Raw genomic sequence first — 22048 nt, forward strand, 5'->3', positions numbered from 1 at the left:
TCTGTGTCTCACCTCTGTGTCCCACCTGTCTGTGTCTCACCTGTCTGTGTCTCACTTGTCTGTCTGCAGGTAGCCCTGTCCTGATTGGTTGCCATGGTGCCCAGGCCGTCGTCAGGGGAGCTGTGGGGGCTCCACCTGATGCCCCCCCGCATCCAGGTGGACTGCTGCCTTCCCAACGGTAACAATGAATGTCTCTGTAATGTCTCTTGTCTCTGTGATGTCTCTTGTCTCTGTGACGACTCATGTCTCTGTGATGACTCATGTCTCTGTAATGACTCATGTCTCTGTAATGTCTCATGTCTCTGTAATGACTCATGTCTCTGTAATGTCTCATGTCTCTGTGATGTCTCATGTCTCTGTAATGACTCATGTCTCTGTAATGTCTCATGTCTCTGTAATGACTCATGTCTCTGTAATGTCTCATGTCTCTGTAATGACTCATGTCTCTGTAATGTCTCATGTCTCTGTGATGTCTCATGTCTCTGTAATGACTCATGTCTCTGTGATGTCTCATGTCTCTCTAATGTCTCATGTCTCTAATGACTCTTGTCTCATGTCTCTGTAATGACTCATGTCTCTGTGATGACTCATGTCTCTGTAATGTCTCCTGTGTCTGTAATGTCTCTGTCTCTGTAATGACTCATGTCTCTGTAATGACTCTTGTCTCATGTCTCTGTAATGACTCATGTCTCTGTGATGACTCATGTCTCTGTAATGTCTCCTGTCTCTGTGATGTCTCTTGTCTCTGTAATGTCTCCTGTCTCTGTGATGTCTCTTGTCTCTGTAATGACTCATGTCTCTGTAATGTCTCTTGTCTCATGTCTCTGTAATGTCTCTTGTCTCATGTCTCTGTAATGTCTCATGTCTCTGTGATGTCTCTTGTCTCTGTAATGTCTCTGTAATGACTCTTGTCTCATGTCTCTGTAATGTCTCATGTCTCTGTAATGTCTCCTGTCTCTGTGATGTCTCTTGTCTCTGTAATGACTCTTGTCTCATGTCTCTGTAATGTCTCATGTCTCTGTAATGTCTCCTGTCTCTGTGATGTCTCTTGTCTCTGTAATGACTCATGTCTCTGTAATGTCTCCTGTCTCTGTGATGTCTCATGTCTCTGTGATGTCTCATGTCTCTCTAATGTCTCATGTCTCTGTAATGACTCTTGTCTCATGTCTCTGTTATGACTCTTGTCTCTGTAATGTCTCATGTCTCTGTAATGACTCATGTCTCTGTAATGTCTCTTGTCTCTGTAATGTCTCATGTCTCTGTAATGACTCATGTCTCTGTAATGTCTCTTGTCTCTGTAATGTCTCTTGTCTCTATAATGACTCTTGTCTCTGTAATGTCTCATGTCTCTGTAATGACTCATGTCTCTGTAATGTCTCTTGTCTCTGTAATGTCTCTTGTCTCTATAATGACTATTGTCTCTGTAATGTCTCTTGTCTCTGTAATGTCTCTTGTCTCTATAATGACTCTTGTCTCTGTAATGTCTCTTGTCTCTGTAATGACTCATGTCTCTGTAATGTCTCTTGTCTCTGTAATGTCTCTTGTCTCTATAATGACTCTTGTCTCTGTAATGTCTCATGTCTCTATAATGAGTCATGTCTCTGTAATGTCTCTTGTCTCTGTAATGTCTCATGTCTCTGTGATGTCTCCTGTCTCTATAATGTCTCCTGTCTCTATAATGTCTCTTGTCTCTGTAATGTCTCTTGTCTCTGTAATGTCTCATGTCTCTGTAATGTCTCCTGTCTCTATAATGTCTCTGTAATGTCTCTTGTCTCTGTAATGTCTCATGTCTCTGTAATGTCTCCTGTCTCTATAATGTCTCATGTCTCTGTAATGTCTCTTGTCTCTGTAATGTCAAATGTCTCTATAATGACTCTTGTCTCTGTAATGTCTCATGTCTCTGTAATGACTCTTGTCTCTGTGATGTCTCTTTTCTCTGTAATGTCTCTTGTCTCTATAATGTCTCTTGTCTCTGTGATGTCTCTTGTCTCTGTGATGTCTCTTGTCTCTATAATGTCTCTTGTCTCTATAATGTCTCATGTCTCTGTAATGTCTCCTGTCTCTATAATGTCTCATGTCTCTGTAATGTCTCTTGTCTCTGTATTGTCTCTTGTCTCTATAATGTCTCTTGTCTCTGTGATGTCTCTTGTCTCTGTGATGTCTCGTGTCTCTATAATGTCTCTTGTCTCTATAATGTCTCATGTCTCTGTAATGACTCTTGTCTCTATAATGTCTCTTGTCTCTGTGATGTCTCTTGTCTCTGTAATGACTCTTGTCTCTGTGATGTCTCTTTTCTCTGTAATGTCTCTTGTCTCTATAATGTCTCATGTCTCTGTAATGTCTCCTGTCTCTATAATGTCTCATGTCTCTGTAATGTCTCTTGTCTCTGTATTGTCTCTTGTCTCTATAATGTCTCTTGTCTCTGTGATGTCTCTTGTCTCTGTGATGTCTCTTGTCTCTATAATGTCTCTTGTCTCTATAATGTCTCATGTCTCTGTAATGACTCTTGTCTCTATAATGTCTCTTGTCTCTGTGATGTCTCTTGTCTCTGTAATGACTCTTGTCTCTGTGATGTCTCTTTTCTCTGTAATGTCTCTTGTCTCTATAATGTCTCATGTCTCTGTAATGTCTCCTGTCTCTATAATGTCTCATGTCTCTGTAATGTCTCTTGTCTCTGTAATGTCTCTTGTCTCTATAATGTCTCTTGTCTCTGTGATGTCTCTTGTCTCTGTGATGTCTCTTGTCTCTATAATGTCTCTTGTCTCTATAATGTCTCATGTCTCTGTAATGACTCTTGTCTCTATAATGTCTCTTGTCTCTATAATGTCTCATGTCTCTCTGATGCCTCTTGTCTCTGTAATGTCTCTTGTCTCTATAATGTCTCATGTCTCTCTGATGCCTCTTGTCTCTGTGATGTCTCCTGTCTCTATAATGTCTCATGTCTCTCTGATGCCTCTTGTCTCTGTGATGTCTCATGTCTCTCTAATGTCTCATGTCTCTGATGCCTCTTGTCTCTGTAATGTCTCCTGTCTCTATAATGTCTCATGTCTCTCTGATGTCTCTTGTCTCTGTGCTCATCTTTAGGGATGATGGTGAGTCTGGAGTGCCTCAGAGAGACTCCTCTGCTCAGCATCAAACAGCAGCTGTTCACTGAGGCCAGGAAATACCCACTGTCTCACCTTCTGCAGGTACCTGTCTCACTGCTGTCTCACCTGCTGCAGGTACCTGTCTCACTGCTGTCTCACCTGCTGCAGGTACCTGTCTCACCTGCTGCAGGTACCTGTCTCACCTGCTGCAGGTACCTGTTTCACTGCTGTCTCACCTGCTGCAGGTACCTGTCACACTGCTGCAGGTACCTGTCTCACTGCTGTCTCACCTGCTGCAGGTACCTGTCTCAGTGCTGCAGGTACCTGTCTCACCTGCTGCAGGTACCTGTCTCACCTGCTGCAGGTACCTGTCTCACCTTCTGCAGGTACCTGTTTCACTGCTGTCTCACCTGCTGCAGGTACCTGTCTCACTGCTGCAGGTACCTGTCTCACTGCTGTCTCACCTGCTGCAGGTACCTGTCTCAGTGCTGCAGGTACCTGTCTCACTGCTGTCTCACCTGTCGCATCAGCAGGAGGTTCATTCCTCTGAAGCTCCTGCTGATGCGACTTGAGTCACCATTAGGCCTGCCTCCCACCATTACACCCCCTCTCCTGACATTAAGCCCCGCCTCCCACCAGTAAGCCTACTACCCTTAAGCTCCACCCCTAATCCTTAAGCCCCACCTTCTCTCTCTCAGTCACAAGAATGGAGTATAACTGTTAATTAAGCTTTTAGTGCAATTTCTAAACTTTTCAAATGTAATGATCTCTGCTCTCTGATTGGTCAGGAGGAGTCGAGCTACATCTTTGTGGGCGTGACCCAGGAGGCAGAGAGGGAGGAGTTCTACGACGAGACGAGAAGACTGTGTGACCTTCGGCTGTTCCACCCGATCCTCAAGGTCATCGAACCGCTGGGAAACAGAGAAGAGAAGATCCTGAACCGGGAGATAGGTAAGATAGGAAACCCCCCAGGTAACTAGTCTTTTTTTGAGGAAATTAAATAGGGAGATAGCCCCCCCCCCCCCCCTCATTATAAAGGTAACCCTGCCCCCCGATTCTAAATGTAACCCTGCTCCCCCCCCGATTCTAAATGTAACCCCCCCCCCCAGGATTTGCCATCGGGATGCCGGTGTGTGAGTTCGAGATGATGAAGGACCCGGAGGTCCAGGACTTCCGGAGGTCGATCCTGACCGTCTGCAGGGAGGCGATGGAGGAGCGGGAGGGGGGGGGGGCACACAGCCAGGCCCTGTACGTGTACCCCCCCAACCTTGAGTCCTGCCCCCAGCTACCCCAACACATCTACAGCAAGCTGGACAAAGGTACCCACCCTCCACAATAAGAGTCTCAATAACATCTACAGCAAGCTGGACAAAGGTACCCCCCCCTCCACAATAAAAGTCTTAACTCTATAACATCTACAGCAAGCTGGACAAAGGTACCCCCCCTCCACAATAAGAGTCTCTATAACATCTACAGCAAGCTGGACAAAGGTACCCCCCCCCCCTCCACAATAAGAGTCTTAACTCTATAACATCTACAGAAAGCTGGACAAAGGTACCCCCCCCTCCACAATAAGAGTCTCTATAACATCTACAGCAAGCTGGACAAAGGTACCCCCCCTTCACAATAAGAGTCTTAACTCTATAACATCTACAGCAAGCTGGACAAAGGTACCCCCCCTCCACAATAAGAGTCTCTATAACATCTACAGCAAGCTGGACAAAGGTACCCCCCCTCCACAATAAGAGTCTCAATAACATCTACAGCAAGCTGGACAAAGGTACCCCCCCTCCACAATAAGAGTCTCTATAACATCTACAGCAAGCTGGACAAAGGTACCCCCCCTCCACAAAAAGAGTCTTAACTCTATAACATCTACAGCAAGCTGGACAAAGGTACCCCCCCTCCTCAATAAGAGTCTCAATAACATCTACAGCAAGCTGGACAAAGGTACACCCCCCCCCTCCACAATAAGAGTCTTAACTCTATAACATCTACAGCAAGCTGGACAAAGGTACCCCCCCTCCTCAATAAGAGTCTCAATAACATCTACAGAAAGCTGGACAAAGGTACCCCCCCCTCCACAATAAGAGTCTCTATAACATCTACAGCAAGCTGGACAAAGGTACCCCCCCTTCACAATAAGAGTCTTAACTCTATAACATCTACAGCAAGCTGGACAAAGGTACCCCCCCTCCACAATAAGAGTCTCTATAACATCTACAGCAAGCTGGACAAAGGTACCCCCCCTCCACAATAAGAGTCTCAATAACATCTACAGCAAGCTGGACAAAGGTACCCCCCCTCCACAATAAGAGTCTCTATAACATCTACAGCAAGCTGGACAAAGGTACCCCCCCTCCACAAAAAGAGTCTTAACTCTATAACATCTACAGCAAGCTGGACAAAGGTACCCCCCCTCCTCAATAAGAGTCTCAATAACATCTACAGCAAGCTGGACAAAGGTACCCCCCCCCCCCCTCCACAATAAGAGTCTTAACTCTATAACATCTACAGCAAGCTGGACAAAGGTACCCCCCCCCCTCCACAATAAGAGTCTCAACTCTATAACATCTACAGCAAGCTGGACAAAGGTACCCCCCCTCCAGAATAAGAGTCTTAACTCTATAACATCTACAGCAAGCTGGATAAAGGTACCCACCCTCCACAATAAGAGTCTTAACTCTATAACATCTACAGCAAGTTGGACAAAGGTACCCCCCTCCACAATAAGAGTCTTAACTCAATAACATATACAGCAAGCTGGACAAAGGTACCCCCCCTCTCCACAATAAAAGTCTTAACTCTATAACATCTACAGCAAGCTGGACAAAGGTACCCCCCCCCCCCCCCTCCACAATAAGAGTCTTAACTCTATAACATCTACAGCAAGCTGGACAAAGGTACCCCCCCTCCAGAATAAGAGTCTTAACTCTATAACATCTACAGCAAGCTGGACAAAGGTACCCCCCCTCCACAATAAGAGTCTTAACTCTATAACATCTACAGCAAGTTGGACAAAGGTACCCCCCCTCCACAATAAGAGTCTTAACTCAATAACATCTACAGCAAGCGGGACAAAGGTACCCCCCCCCCTCTCCACAATAATAGTCTTAACTCTATAACATCTACAGCAAGCTGGACAAAGGTACCCCCCCCTCTCCACAATAAGAGTCTTAACTCTATAACATCTACAGCAAGTTGGACAAAGGTACCCGCCTCCACAATAAGAGTCTTAACTCTATAACATCTACAGCAAGTTGGACAAAGGTATCCCCCCCCCCTCTCCACAATAAAAGTCTCTATAACATCTACAGCAAGCTGGACAAAGGTCCCCCCCCCCAGAATAAGAGTCTTAACTCTATAACATCTACAGCAAGTTGGACAAAGGTACCCCTCCTCCAGAATAAGAGTCTTAACTCTATAACATCTACAGCAAGTTGGATAAAGGTACCCCCCTCCAGAATAAGAGTCTTAACTCTATAACATCTACAGCAAGTTGGACAAAGGTACCCCCTCTCCACAATAAGAGTCTCTATAACATCTACAGCAAGCTGGACAAAGGTCCCCCCCCCCAGAATAAGAGTCTTAACTCTATAACATCTACAGCAAGTTGGACAAAGGTACCCCCCCTCCAGAATAAGAGTCTTAACTCTATAACATCTACAGCAAGCTGGACAAAGGTCCCCCCCGAGAATAAGAGTCTTAACTCTATAACATCTACAGCAAGTTGGACAAAGGTACCCCCCCTCCAGAATAAGAGTCTTAACTCTATAACATCTACAGCAAGTTGGACAAAGGTACCCCCCCTCCAGAATAAGAGTCTTAACTCTATAACATCTACAGCAAGTTGGACAAAGGTACCCCCCCTCCAGAATAAGAGTCTTAACTCTATAACATCTACAGCAAGTTGGACAAAGGTACCCCCCCTCCAGAATAAGAGTCTTAACTCTATAACATCTACAGCAAGCTGGACAAAGGTACCCCCCCCCTCCATAATAAGAGTCTCAATAACATCTACAGCAAGCTGGACAAAGGTACCCCTCCTCCTCAATAAGAGTCTTAACTCTATAACATCTACAGAAAGCTGGACAAATGTACCCCCCCCCTCCACAATAAGAGTCTCAATAACATCTACAGCAAGCTGGACAAAGGTACCCCCCCTCCTCAATAAGAGTCTTAACTCTATAACATCTACAGCAAGCTGGACAAAGGTACCCCCCCTCCCCAATAAGAGTCTTAACTCTATAACATCTACAGCAAGCTGGACAAAGGTACCCCCCCTCCACAATAAGAGTCTTAACTCTATAACATCTACAGCAAGCTGGACAAAGGTACCCCCCCTCCACAATAAGAGTCTTAACTCAATAACATCTACAGCAAGCTAGACAAAGGTACCCCCCTCCTCCACAATAAGAGTCTCAATAACATCTACAGCAAGCTGGACAAAGGTACCCCCCCTCCACAATAAGAGTCTCAATAACATCTACAGCAAGCTGGACAAAGGTACCCCCCCCTCCACAATAAGAGTCTCTATAACATCTACAGCAAGCTGGACAAAGGTACCCCCCCTCCACAATAAGAGTCTCTATAACATATACAGCAAGCTGGACAAAGGTACCCCCCCTCCACAATAAGAGTCTCTATAACATCTACAGCAAGCTGGACAAAGGTACCCCCCCTCCACAATAAGAGTCTTAACTCTATCACATCTACAGCAAGCTGGACAAAGGTACCCCCCCTCCTCAATAAGAGTCTCAATAACATCTACAGCAAGCTGGACAAAGGTACCCCCCCCTCCACAATAAGAGTCTCTATAACATTTACAGCAAGCTGGACAAAGGTACCCCCCCTCCACAATAAGAGTCTCAATAACATCTACAGCAAGCTGGACAAAGGTACCCCCCCCTGCACAATAAGAGTCTCTATAACATCTACAGCAAGCTGGACAAAGGTACCCCCCCTCCACAATAAGAGTCTCTATAACATCTACAGCAAGCTGGACAAAGGTACCCCCCCTCCACAATAAGAGTCTCTATAACATCTACAGCAAGCTGGACAAAGGTACCCCCCCTCCACAATAAGAGTCTTAACTCTATAACATCTACAGCAAGCTGGACAAAGGTACCCCCCCTCCTCAATAAGAGTCTCAATAACATCTACTGCAAGCTGGACAAAGGTACCCCCCCCCCCCCTCCACAATAAGAGTCTTAACTCTATAACATCTACAGCAAGCTGGACAAAGGTACCCCCCCTCCACAATAAGAGTCTCAATAACATCTACAGCAAGCTGGACAAAGGTACCCCCCCCCCATCCACAATAAGAGTCTCAACTCTATAAATACTACAGCAAGCTGGACAAAGGTACCCCCCCTCCAGAATAAGAGTCTTAACTCTATAACATCTACAGCAAGCTGGACAAAGGTACCCCCCCTCCCCAATAAGAGTCTTAACTCTATAACATCTACAGCAAGCTGGACAAAGGTACCCCCCCTCCACAATAAGAGTCTTAACTCTATAACATCTACAGCAAGCTGGACAAAGGTACCCCCCCTCCACAATAAGAGTCTTAACTCAATAACATCTACAGCAAGCTAGACAAAGGTACCCCCCTCCTCCACAATAAGAGTCTCAATAACATCTACAGCAAGCTGGACAAAGGTACCCCCCCTCCACAATAAGAGTCTCAATAACATCTACAGCAAGCTGGACAAAGGTACCCCCCCCTCCACAATAAGAGTCTCTATAACATCTACAGCAAGCTGGACAAAGGTACCCCCCCTCCACAATAAGAGTCTCTATAACATATACAGCAAGCTGGACAAAGGTACCCCCCCTCCACAATAAGAGTCTCTATAACATCTACAGCAAGCTGGACAAAGGTACCCCCCCTCCACAATAAGAGTCTTAACTCTATAACATCTACAGCAAGCTGGACAAAGGTACCCCCCCTCCTCAATAAGAGTCTCAATAACATCTACAGCAAGCTGGACAAAGGTACCCCCCCCTCCACAATAAGAGTCTCTATAACATTTACAGCAAGCTGGACAAAGGTACCCCCCCTCCACAATAAGAGTCTCAATAACATCTACAGCAAGCTGGACAAAGGTACCCCCCCCTGCACAATAAGAGTCTCTATAACATCTACAGCAAGCTGGACAAAGGTACCCCCCCTCCACAATAAGAGTCTCTATAACATCTACAGCAAGCTGGACAAAGGTACCCCCCCTCCACAATAAGAGTCTCTATAACATCTACAGCAAGCTGGACAAAGGTACCCCCCCTCCACAATAAGAGTCTTAACTCTATAACATCTACAGCAAGCTGGACAAAGGTACCCCCCCTCCTCAATAAGAGTCTCAATAACATCTACTGCAAGCTGGACAAAGGTACCCCCCCCCCCTCCACAATAAGAGTCTTAACTCTATAACATCTACAGCAAGCTGGACAAAGGTACCCCCCCTCCACAATAAGAGTCTTAACTCTATAACATCTACAGCAAGTTGGACAAAGGTACCCCCCCTCCACAATAAGAGTCTTAACTCAATAACATCTACAGCAAGCTGGACAAAGGTACCCCCCCTCTCCACAATAAGAGTCTTAACTCTATAACATCTACAGCAAGCTGGACAAAGGTACCCCCCCCTCCCTCCACAATAAGAGTCTTAACTCTATAACATCTACAGCAAGTTGGACAAAGGTACCCGCCCTCCACAATAAGAGTCTTAACTCTATAACATCTACAGCAAGTTGGACAAAGGTACCCCCCCCCCTCTCCACAATAAAAGTCTCTATAACATCTACAGCAAGCTGGACAAAGGTCCCCCCCCCCCAGAATAAGAGTCTTAACTCTATAACATCTACAGCAAGTTGGACAAAGGTACCCCCCTCCAGAATAAGAGTCTTAACTCTATAACATCTACAGCAAGTTGGATAAAGGTACCCCCCTCCAGAATAAGAGTCTTAACTCTATAACATCTACAGCAAGTTGGACAAAGGTACCCCCCCTCCAGAATAAGAGTCTTAACTCTATAACATCTACAGCAAGTTGGACAAAGGTACCCCCCCTCCAGAATAAGAGTCTTAACTCTATAACATCTACAGCAAGTTGGACAAAGGTACCCCCACTCCAGAATAAGAGTCTTAACTCTATAACATCTACAGCAAGCTGGACAAAGGTACCCCCCCCCCCTCCATAATAAGAGTCTCAATAACATCTACAGCAAGCTGGACAAAGGTACCCCCCCTCCTCAATAAGAGTCTTAACTCTATAACATCTACAGAAAGCTGGACAAAGGTACCCCCGGCCCTCCACAATAAGAGTCTCAATAACATCTACAGCAAGCTGGACAAAGGTACCCCCCCTCCTCAATAAGAGTCTTAACTCTATAACATCTACAGCAAGCTGGACAAAGGTACCCCCCCTCCCCAATAAGAGTCTTAACTCTATAACATCTACAGCAAGCTGGACAAAGGTACCCCCCCTCCACAATAAGAGTCTTAACTCTATAACATCTACAGCAAGCTGGACAAAGGTACCCCCCCTCCACAATAAGAGTCTTAACTCAATAACATCTACAGCAAGCTAGACAAAGGTACCCCCCCCCCTCCACAATAAGAGTCTCAATAACATCTACAGCAAGCTGGACAAAGGTACCCCCCCTCCACAATAAGAGTCTCAATAACATCTACAGCAAGCTGGACAAAGGTACCCCCCCCTCCACAATAAGAGTCTCTATAACATCTACAGCAAGCTGGACAAAGGTACCCCCCCCTGCACAATAAGAGTCTCTATAACATCTACAGCAAGCTGGACAAAGGTACCCCCCCTCCACAATAAGAGTCTCTATAACATCTATAGCAAGCTGGACAAAGGTACCCCCCCTCCACAATAAGAGTCTCTATAACATATACAGCAAGCTGGACAAAGGTACCCCCCCTCCACAATAAGAGTCTTAACTCTATAACATCTACAGCAAGCTGGACAAAGGTACCCCCCCTCCTCAATAAGAGTCTCAATAACATCTACTGCAAGCTGGACAAAGGTACCCCCCCCCCCCTCCACAATAAGAGTCTTAACTCTATAACATCTACAGCAAGCTGGACAAAGGTACCCCCCCCTCCACAATAAGAGTCTCAATAACATCTACAGCAAGCTGGACAAAGGTACCCCCCCTCCACAATAAGAGTCTCAATAACATCTACAGCAAGCTGGACAAAGGTAACCCTCCTCCACAATACGAGTCTCTATAACATCTACAGCAAGCTGGACAAAGGTACCCCCCCCCCCTCCACAATAAGAGTCTTAACTCTATAACATCTACAGCAAGCTGGACAAAGGTACCCCCCCTCCACAATAAGAGTCTCAATAACATCTACAGCAAGCTGGACAAAGGTACCCCCCCTCCACAATAAGAGTCTCAATAACATCTACAGCAAGCTGGACAAAGGTACCCCCCTCCACAATAAGAGTCTCAATAACATCTACAGCAAGCTGGACAAAGGTACCCCCCCTCCACAATAAGAGTCTTAACTCTATAACATCTACAGCAAGCTGGACAAAGGTACCCCCCCCCACAATAAGAGTCTTAACTCTATAACATCTACAGCAAGCTGGACAAAGGTACCCCCCCTCCACAATAAGAGTCTCTATAACATCTACAGCAAGCTGGACAAAGGTACCCCCCCTCCACAATAAGAGTCTTAACTCTATAACATCTACAGCAAGCTGGACAAAGGTACCCCCCCTCCTCAATAAGAGTCTCAATAACATCTACAGCAAGCTGGACAAAGGTACCCCCCCTCCACAATAAGAGTCTCTATAACATCTACAGCAAGCTGGACAAAGGTACCCCCCCCTGCACAATAAGAGTCTCTATAACATCTACAGCAAGCTGGACAAAGGTACCCCCCCTCCACAATAAGAGTCTCTATAACATCTACAGCAAGCTGGACAAAGGTACCCCCCCTCCACAATAAGAGTCTCTATAACATATACAGCAAGCTGGACAAAGGTACCCCCCCTCCACAATAAGAGTCTTAACTCTATAACATCTACAGCAAGCTGGACAAAGGTACCCCCCCTCCTCAATAAGAGTCTCAATAACATCTACTGCAAGCTGGACAAAGGTACCCCCCCCCCCCTCCACAATAAGAGTCTTAACTCTATAACATCTACAGCAAGCTGGACAAAGGTACCCCCCCCTCCACAATAAGAGTCTCAATAACATCTACAGCAAGCTGGACAAAGGTACCCCCCCTCCACAATAAGAGTCTCAATAACATCTACAGCAAGCTGGACAAAGGTAACCCTCCTCCACAATACGAGTCTCTATAACATCTACAGCAAGCTGGACAAAGGTACCCCCCCCCCCTCCACAATAAGAGTCTTAACTCTATAACATCTACAGCAAGCTGGACAAAGGTACCCCCCCTCCACAATAAGAGTCTCAATAACATCTACAGCAAGCTGGACAAAGGTACCCCCCCTCCACAATAAGAGTCTCAATAACATCTACAGCAAGCTGGACAAAGGTACCCCCCTCCACAATAAGAGTCTCAATAACATCTACAGCAAGCTGGACAAAGGTACCCCCCCTCCACAATAAGAGTCTTAACTCTATAACATCTACAGCAAGCTGGACAAAGGTACCCCCCCCCCCCCCACAATAAGAGTCTTAACTCTATAACATCTACAGCAAGCTGGACAAAGGTACCCCCCCCCACAATAAGAGTCTCAATAACATCTACAGCAAGCTGGACAAAGGTACCCCCCCTCCACAATAAGAGTCTTAACTCTATAACAGGGGGGTTTTATCGTTGAGGCGTAACTGGAAGTGAATCATGTTTTTTCCTGTTCAAAGACTGTCTGTCTCTACCTGTCTCTCTTACCTGTCTCTGTTCACCTGTCTGTCTCTACCTGTCTCTGTTCACCTGTCTCTCACCTGTCTCTCTACCTGTCTTTCTACCTGTCTGTGTCTGTCTCCCACCTGTCTCTCTACCTGTCTGTGTCTGTCTCTCACCTGTCTCTTTACCTGTCTCTCTGCAGGGAGGTTGATTGTCACTATCTGGGTGATCGTGTCTCCGTCTAACTCCAAACAGAAATACACCCTGAAGGTAAAGATGCTTACTGAGAGGTTATAGAAGAGATTTGGGGGGGAAGGGATCAGGGAACCATCAGGAGAGGATCAGAGAACCATCAAGAGGGGATCAGGGAACCATCAGGAGAGGATCAGAGAACCAACAGGAGAGGATCAGGGAACCATCAAGAGAGGATCAGAGAACCATCAAGAGGGGATCAGGAAACCATCAGGAGGGGATCAGAGCACCAACAGGAGAGGATCCGGGAACCATCAAGAGAGGATCAGAGAACCATCAAGAGGGGATCAGGAAACCATCAGGAGGGGATCAGAGCACCAACAGGAGAGGATCCGGGAACCATCAAGAGAGGATCAGAGAACCATCAAGAGGGGATCAGGGAACCATCAGGAGAGGATCAGGGAACCATCAGGAGAGGATCAGGGAACCATCAAGAGAGGATCAGGGAACCACCAAGAGGGGATCAGGGAACCATCAGGAGAGGATCAGAGAACCTTCAAGAGGGGATCAGGGAACCATCAGGAGTGGATCAGGGAACCAACAGGAGAGGAACAGGGAACCATCAAAAGAGGATCAGGGAACCATCAAGAGAGGATCAGGGAACCATCAGGAGAGGATCAGGGAACCATCAAGAGGGGATCAGGGAACCATCAGGAGAGGATCAGGGAACCATCAGGAGAGGATCAGGGAACCATTAGGAGAGGATTAGGGAACCATCAGGAGAGGATCAGGGAACCATCAAGAGAGGATCAGGGAACCATCAGGAGAGGAACACGGAACCATCAAGAGGGGATCAGGGAACCATCAGGAGAGGATCAGGGAACCATCAGGAGAGGATCGGGGAACCATCAAGAGAGGATCAGGGAACCATCAAGAGGGGATCGGGGAACCATCAGGAGGGGATCGGGGAACCATCAGGAGAGGATCGGGGAACCATCAAGAGAGGATCAGGGAACCATCAAGAGGGGATCAGGGAACCATCGGGAGGGGATCAGGGAACCAACAGGAGAGGATCAGGGAACCATCAAGAGAGGATCAGGGAACCATCAAGAGGGGATCAGGGAACCATCAAGAGGGGATCAGGGAACCAACAGGAGAGGAACGGGGAACCATCAAAAGAGGATCAGGGAACCATCAGGAGAGGAACAGGGAACCATCAAGAGGGGATCAAGGAACCATCAGGAGAGGATCAGGGAACCATCAGGAGAGGATCAGGGAACCATCAAGAGGGGTTCTATTCAGCCCCCCAGGGAGGTGGTTCTACTCAGCCCCCCAGGGGCCTGGAGGGGCCTGGAGGGGCCTGGAGGGTCCTCTGGGTTGGCCTGGAGTATGCTTATCGGTCTACATGTGTTTTGAGGATTTTGAGAAAACGTATGGCCCGGTTCCCTCGGAGATACTGTGGGAGGTGCTGCAGGAGGATGGGGTCAGGGGGTCTCTCCAGACTCCAGATGAGCAGTAGAAGATGGATGGATGTTTCTATTGTTCTATGTTTAGGTGCTGTTGTTGTGTTGTTGTTGTTGTTGTCCAGGTGAGCCATGACAGTTTACCTGAGCAGCTGATAGCCGAGTCCATCAGGAAGAAGAGCCGCTCCATGCACCTGTCGCCTCAACAGCTGCGCCTCTGTGTGCAGGAGTACCAGGGGCAGTACATCCTCAAGGTACTCACTCTAGGACTGTCTGTCTGACTGACTGTCTGTCTGATTACCGGTCTGTCTTTCGGACTACCTGTCTGTGTGACTGCCTGTCTCTCTCTCAGGTGTGTGGCTGTGATGAGTACCTGTTGGAGAAGTATCCTCTCAGTCAGTACAAGGTAACAACTTCATCATCAGGCCCTACTTGTCGCACTCTCTCCACCTGTCTTCACCTGTCTCACTCTCTCCACTTGTCTATCTGCAGTATATCCGATCCTGCATCATCGTGGGTCGTCTACCTCACCTGATGCTCGTCTCCAAAGAGAGTCTTTATTCCCAGCTTCCTGCCTCGGGCTTCGTCACGCCTTCATACAGGTACAGCAGCCATCAGCATTTCTGACTCACGTACAGCAGCCAATCAGCATCTCTGACAAACGTACAGCAGCCAATCAGCGTCTCTGACTCACGTACAGTAGCCAATCAGCGTCTCTGACACACGTAGAAAGCCAATCAGCGTCTCTGACACACGTACAAAGCCAATCAGCGTCTCTGACACACGTACACAGCCAATCAGCATCTCTGAAGCACGTACACAGCCAATCAGTGTCTCTGACACACGTACACAGCCAATCAGCGTCTCTGACTCACAGACAGCAGCCAATCAGCGTCTCTGACTCACGTACACAGCCAATCAGCGTCTCTGACTCACACACAGCGGCCAATCAGCGTCTCTGACTCACGTACACAGCCAATCAGCTTCTCTGAAGCACATACACAGCCAATCAGCGTCTCTGACTCACGTACACAGCTAATCAGCATCTCTGACTCACGTACACAGCCAATCAGCATCTCTGAAGCACGTATACAGCCAATCAGCATCTCTGACTCACGTACACAGCCAATCAGCGTCTCTGAAGCACGTACACAGCCAATCAGCGTCTCTGAAGCACGTACACAGCCAATCAGCGTCTCTGACACACGTACACAGCCAATCAGCGCCTCTGACTCACGTACACAGCCAATCAGCGTCTCTGACACACGTACACAGCCAATCAGCGTCTCTGACTCATGTACAGCAGCCAATCAGAATCTCTGAAGCACGTACACAGCCGATCAGCGTCTCTGACACACGTACACAGCCAATCAGCATCTCTGAAGCACGTACAACAGCCAATCAGCATCTCTGAAGTACGTACACAGCCAATCAGCATCTCTGAAGCACGTACACAGCCAATCAGCATCTCTGAAACACGTACACAGCCAATCAGCGTCTCTGACACAGGTACACAGCCAATCAGCATCTCTGACACACGTACAGCAGCCAATCAGCGTCTCTGACGCACGTACACAGCCAATCAGCATCTCTGACACACGTACACAGCCAATCAGCATCTCTGAAGCACGAACACAGCCAATCAGCATCTCTGACACACGTACACAGCCAATCAGCATCTCTGAAGCATGTACACAGCCAATCAGCATCTCTGACACACGTACACAGCCAGTCAGCATCTCTGACACACATACACAGCCAATCAGCGTCTCTGATACACGTACACAGCCAATCAGCATCTCTGACACACGTACACAGCCAATCAACATCTCTGACACACGTACACAGCCAATCAGCATCTCTGACACACGTACACAGCCAATCAGCATCTCTGAAGCACATACACAGCCAATCAGCGTCTCTGACTCACGTGCACAGCCAATCAGCATCTCTGACACACGTACAGCAGCCAATCAGCGTGTCTGACGCACGTACACAGCCAATCAGCATCTCTGACACACGTACACAGCCAATCAGCATCTCTGACACACGTACACAGCCAATCAGCATCTCTGACACACGTACACAGCCAATCAGCATCTCTGACACACGTACACAGCCAATCAGCATCTCTGAAGCACATACACAGCCAATCAGCATCTCTGACACACGTACACAGCCAATCAGCATCTCTGACACACGTACAGCAGCCAATCAGCGTCTCTGACGCACGTACACAGCCAATCAGCATCTCTGACACACGTACACAGCCAATCAGCATCTCTGAAGCACGTACACAGCCAATCAGCGTCTCTGACTCACGCACAGCAGCCAATCAGCGTCTCTGACACACGTACACAGCCAATCAGCGTCTCTGACACACGTACACAGCCAATCAGCATCTCTGAAACACGCACCCAGCCAACCAGCATCTCTGACACACGTACACAGCCAATCAGCGTCTCTGACACACGTACACAGCCAATCAGCGTCTCTGATACACGTACACAGTAGGGGTTTCACCAACTAATCGACTAGTCGACTAGTCGACTACCTTTACCACTAGTCGGCGCTGTAGGCCCTAGTCGACTAGTCGTGGAAAAAAATGGAGGTAAACGAGGTGCTGCAAAATGCTACAAAACACGTCCGACATTCTTATGTATGGCAGTACTTCAACGAAGATGTAACCAACTCCACAGTGAAGTGTCAGTTGTGTACAGCTGTACTGAAGTACACTACAAATGCATCTGCTATGCGCAACCATCTGAAGATGAAACACCCGCTGCCGACAGCTAGCACTAGCAGTAATGCTAGCACCAGTGAGCAACGGACCGGCGTCAGCACTGAACAGAGGCAAACGAAAAGCAAGAAAACACGGGTCAACAGTGATGCGGATGATGAGCTACGGGATTACTGCCAGCGGACACCGCATATCCCCACAATGGATAATCCACTGGAGTGGTGGGCAGAAAACGTGCACCGCTTCCCCCGCTTTCGAGAAGCTACCTGGCTATTCCAGCCACAAGCACCCCGAGTGAGAGGGTTTTTTCCCTGGCAGGCAACACTGTCACCCGAAAGCAGTCAAGCCTCCTTCCCTCACATGTCGATGCGTTGGTGTTCAAACCAAAAATATGGAAAGGTGGACGTTATCGTGGAGGACAGCGAAGTGTTGCGCAATGTGCTGTTGCGCACTGGATTTACGTGGCATTTATGTAAACAAGAGTTTTTTGCTGTCGATTTTGGTGAGTCCAGTTACTGTTTGTTATTTACTCAGCCATGTAACACAAATTAAAATGCAGTGTTTAATGTTACTGTATGAGTTCCAATAGAAAATACAGTTGTAAACCTCTCTTTGTGTGTCTCTATTATGACGTAACGACTAGTCGACTAGTCGACTACTATTTTGAAAAACTAGTCGACTAGTAAATATTGGTAGTTGTGAAACCCCTAGTACACAGCCAATCAACGTCTCTGACACACGTACACAGCCAATCAGCGTCTCTGACACACGTACACAGCCAATCAGCGTCTCTGACACACGTACACAGCCAATCAGCATCTCTGACTCACGTACACAGCCAATCAGCGTCTCTGACACACGTACACAGCCAATCAGCGTCTCTGACACACGTACACAGATGTACAGTAGCCAATCACCTTCCTGTGTGTCTCTCAGCCGGAGGACCCCCCAGCCGTCTCCCTGTCCTGGGGGGGGCGATGGCTCCCCCCCCCGTTCCCTCTGGGCCTTTAACACCCAGCTGAGGCTCCGCCTCCTCTGCGCCACTTACGTCAACGTCAACATCAGAGACATCGACAAGGTGAGGAACTATCGTCCAATCAGACGCTCCGCCACCCACTGACACAGCTCTGATACAGTGTGTGTGTGTGTGTGTGTGTGTGTGTGTGTGGGCGTGTGCGTGTGTGTGTGTGTGTGTGTGTGTGTGTGTGTGTGTGTGTGTGTGTGTGTGGGTGTGTGCGTGTGCGTGTGCGTGTGCGTGTGTAGATCTATGTGAGGACAGGTATCTATCATGGAGGAGAGCCGCTCTGTGACAACGTCAACACACAGAGAGTCCCCTGCTCTAACCCCAGGTACACACACACACACACACACACACACACACACACACACACACACACACACACACACACACACACACACACACACACACACACACACACACACACACATACACACACACACACACACACACACACACACACACACACACACACACACACAATAACATCTACCTGTCTGTCTCACCTGTCTCTGTACCTGTCTGTCTCACCTGTCTCTGTATCTGTCTGTCTCTCAGGGGGAACAAGTGGCTGGCCTATGATATCTACTTGTCTGTCTCACCGTCTCTGTACCTGTCTGTCTCACCTGTCTCTGTATCTGTCTGTCTCTCAGGTGGAACGAGTGGCTGGCCTATGATATCTACCTGTCTGTCTCACCCATCTCTGTACCTGTCTGTCTCACCAATCTCTGTACCTGTCTATCTCTCAGGTGGAACGAGTGGCTGGCCTATGATATCTACCTGTCTGTCTCACCCGTATCTACCTGTCTGTTTCACCTGTCTCTGTACCTGTCTGTCTCTCAGGTGGAACGAGTGGCTGGCCTATGATATCTACCTGGCTGACCTCCCTCGCACGGCCAGACTCTGCCTGTCTCACCTGTCTCTGTACCTGTCTGTCTCTCAGGTGGAACGAGTGGCTGGCCTATGATATCTACCTGGCTGACCTCCCTCGCTCGGCCAGACTCTGCCTGTCTCACCTGTCTCTGTACCTGTCTTTCTCTCAGGTGGAACGAGTGGCTGGCCTATGATATCTACCTGGCTGACCTCCCTCGCTCGACCAGACTCTGCCTGTCTCATCTGTCTCTGTACCTATCTGTCTCTCAGGTGGAACGAGTGGCTGGCCTATGATATCTACCTGGCTGACCTCCCTCGCTCGGCCAGACTCTGCCTGTCTCACCTGTCTCTGTACCTATCTGTCTCTCAGGTGGAACGAGTGGCTGGCCTATGATATCTACCTGGCTGACCTCCCTCGCTCGGCCAGACTCTGCCTGTCTCACCTGTCTCTGTACCTATCTGTCTCTCAGGTGGAACGAGTGGCTGGCCTATGACATCTACCTGGCTGACCTCCCTCGCTCGGCCAGACTCTGCCTGTCTCACCTGTCTCTGTAACTGTCTTTCTCTCAGGTGGAATGAGTGGCTGGCCTATGATATCTACCTGGCTGACCTCCCTCGCTCGGCCAGACTCTGCCTGTCTCACCTGTCTCTGTACCTATCTGTCTCTCAGGTGGAACGAGTGGCTGGCCTATGATATCTACCTGGCTGACCTACCTCGCTCGGCCAGACTCTGCGTGTCTCACCTTTCTCTGTAACTGTCTGTCTCTCAGGTGGAACGAGTGGCTGGCCTATGATATCTACCTGGCTGACCTCCCTCGCTCGGCCAGACTCTGCCTGTCTCACCTGTCTCTGTACCTATCTGTCTCTCAGGTGGAACGAGTGGCTGGCCTATGATATCTACCTGGCTGACCTCCCTCGCTCGGCCAGACTCTGCCTGTCTCACCTGTCTCTGTACCTGTCTGTCTCTCAGGTGGAACGAGTGGCTGGCCTATGATATCTACCTGGCTGACCTCCCTCGCTCGGCCAGACTCTGCCTGTCTATCTGCTCAGTGAAGGGAAGGAAGGGAGCCAAGGAGGTGAGACAGGAAGGAGACATACATACTCACCTGTCTGTCTGTATGCTGTCTGTCTCTCAACTGTCTGTCTCTCTACCTGTCTGTCCCCAGGAGCACTGTCCTCTGGCCTGGGGGAATGTCAACCTGTTTGATTATACCGACGTCCTGGTCTCAGGGAAAGTGGCTCTCAGTCTTTGGCCGGTTCCTCATGGCCTGGAAGACCTGCTGAACCCCATCGGAGTTGCTGGTTCAAATCCCAACAAGGTACCTGTCTGTCTCTCTGTCTGTCTGTTACCTGTCTCTCTGCTACCTGTCTCTCTGCTACCTGTCTCTCTGCTACCTGTCTCTCTGTAGGAGACCCCCTGTGTGGAACTGGAGTTCTCCTGGTTTAATCAGACCGTGGTGTTTCCTGATGATCAGCAGATCGAAGAGCACGCAAACTGGACCATCAGCCGGGAGCTGGGCTACAGCTACTGCCACGGCCTGGTACTACATTACATTATCTGTATGTATAATGTAATGTGATATATATATATACAGCTACTGCTACGGTAACTACGGAGCCCCTAAATGGCCATGGACAAAACAAACAAGCTACTTTCCAGTGAACACAAGTTACTTTCCAGTGAACGCTAGTTACTTTCCAGTGAACACTAACACCTGGTAATACCTGTCTCCCTCTCCACCTGTCTGTCTCTCCACCTGTCTGTCTCTCAGAGCAGTCGCCTGGCCTGTGACAGCAGTGTTTCTGCAGGAGATGCAGAGCAGCTGCGGTCCCTTAGCTCCAAAGACCCTCTGTACGAGCTCTCCGAGCAGGAGAAGGACTTCCTCTGGAGACACAGGTGAGTCACAGGTAGGGGCAGGGCTTCACACAGGTGAGGGGAGGGGCTTCACACTGGTGAGTCCCTCTCTCTTTCTCTTTGTCTCTGTGTTTCTTGGTGGTTTCTATGTTTTACCTGTCTCTCTGTCTCTCTCTAACTGTCTGTCTGCCTACCTGTCTCTCTCTGCAGACATTACTGTGTAAAGATTCCTGAGTCTCTCCCTAAGCTGCTTCTGTCCGTCAAATGGAACTCGAGAGACGAAGCCTCGCAGGTACAGAACCCTAACCGACAAACCACTACACTAAACCAATCAAAGAGGGATACAGAACCCTAACCCTAACCGACAAACCACTACACTTAACCAATCAAAGAGGGGTACAGAACCCTAACCCTAACCAACAAACCACTACACTTAACCAATCAAAGAGGGGTACAGAACCCTAACCCTAACCAACAAACCACTATACTTAACCAACCAAAGAGGGGTACAGAACCCTAACCCTAACCAACAAACCACTACACTAAACCAATCAAAGAGGGATACAGAACCCTAACCCTAACCGACAAACCACTACACTTAACCAATCAAAGAGGGGTACAGAACCCTAACCCTAACCAACAAACCACTACACTTAACCAATCAAAGAGGGGTACAGAACCCTAACCCTAACCAACAAACCACTATACTTAACCAACCAAAGACGGTTACAGAACCCTAACCGACAAACCACTACACTTAACCAATCAAAGAGGGATACATAACCCTAACCCTATTTAGAGGCAATGGACGTCCACTCTCGGGAGACTTCCGAGAGTGGTGCGGTTACCCAAAGTGACAAACCTAATTTTACCCTATTTAGAGGCAATGGACGTCCACTCTCGGGAGACTTCCGAGAGTAGTGCGGTTACCCAAAGTGACAGACCTAATTTTACCCAGGGAAAAGTGGTGAAAAT

General features: G+C 48.2%; 1 protein-coding gene across 2 annotated transcripts in view; it reads left to right on the forward strand.

Moving 5' to 3' along the window:
* LOC307032753 (phosphatidylinositol 4,5-bisphosphate 3-kinase catalytic subunit alpha isoform-like) overlaps window positions 1-22048 on the forward strand; it is a 71170-nt gene that overhangs the window by 1375 nt on the left and 47747 nt on the right. For both annotated transcript variants that reach the window (XM_079670975.1, XM_079670974.1), the window contains exons 2-16: window positions 70-178; window positions 3085-3188; window positions 3875-4037; window positions 4196-4405; window positions 13135-13202; window positions 14713-14841; window positions 14940-14993; window positions 15080-15189; window positions 18264-18405; window positions 18591-18676; window positions 20189-20294; window positions 20385-20537; window positions 20628-20759; window positions 20991-21115; window positions 21284-21365. In XM_079670975.1, the coding sequence (XP_079527101.1) occupies window positions 94-178; window positions 3085-3188; window positions 3875-4037; window positions 4196-4405; window positions 13135-13202; window positions 14713-14841; window positions 14940-14993; window positions 15080-15189; window positions 18264-18405; window positions 18591-18676; window positions 20189-20294; window positions 20385-20537; window positions 20628-20759; window positions 20991-21115; window positions 21284-21365 (1749 nt within the window). In that variant the 5' untranslated portion in view covers window positions 70-93. The remainder of the gene's footprint in view (window positions 1-69; window positions 179-3084; window positions 3189-3874; window positions 4038-4195; window positions 4406-13134; window positions 13203-14712; window positions 14842-14939; window positions 14994-15079; window positions 15190-18263; window positions 18406-18590; window positions 18677-20188; window positions 20295-20384; window positions 20538-20627; window positions 20760-20990; window positions 21116-21283; window positions 21366-22048) is intronic.

This window comes from Notothenia rossii, assembly GCF_949606895.1.
Source record: "Notothenia rossii genome assembly, chromosome: 3".
In the NCBI taxonomy this organism is placed as follows: domain Eukaryota; kingdom Metazoa; phylum Chordata; class Actinopteri; order Perciformes; family Nototheniidae; genus Notothenia; species Notothenia rossii.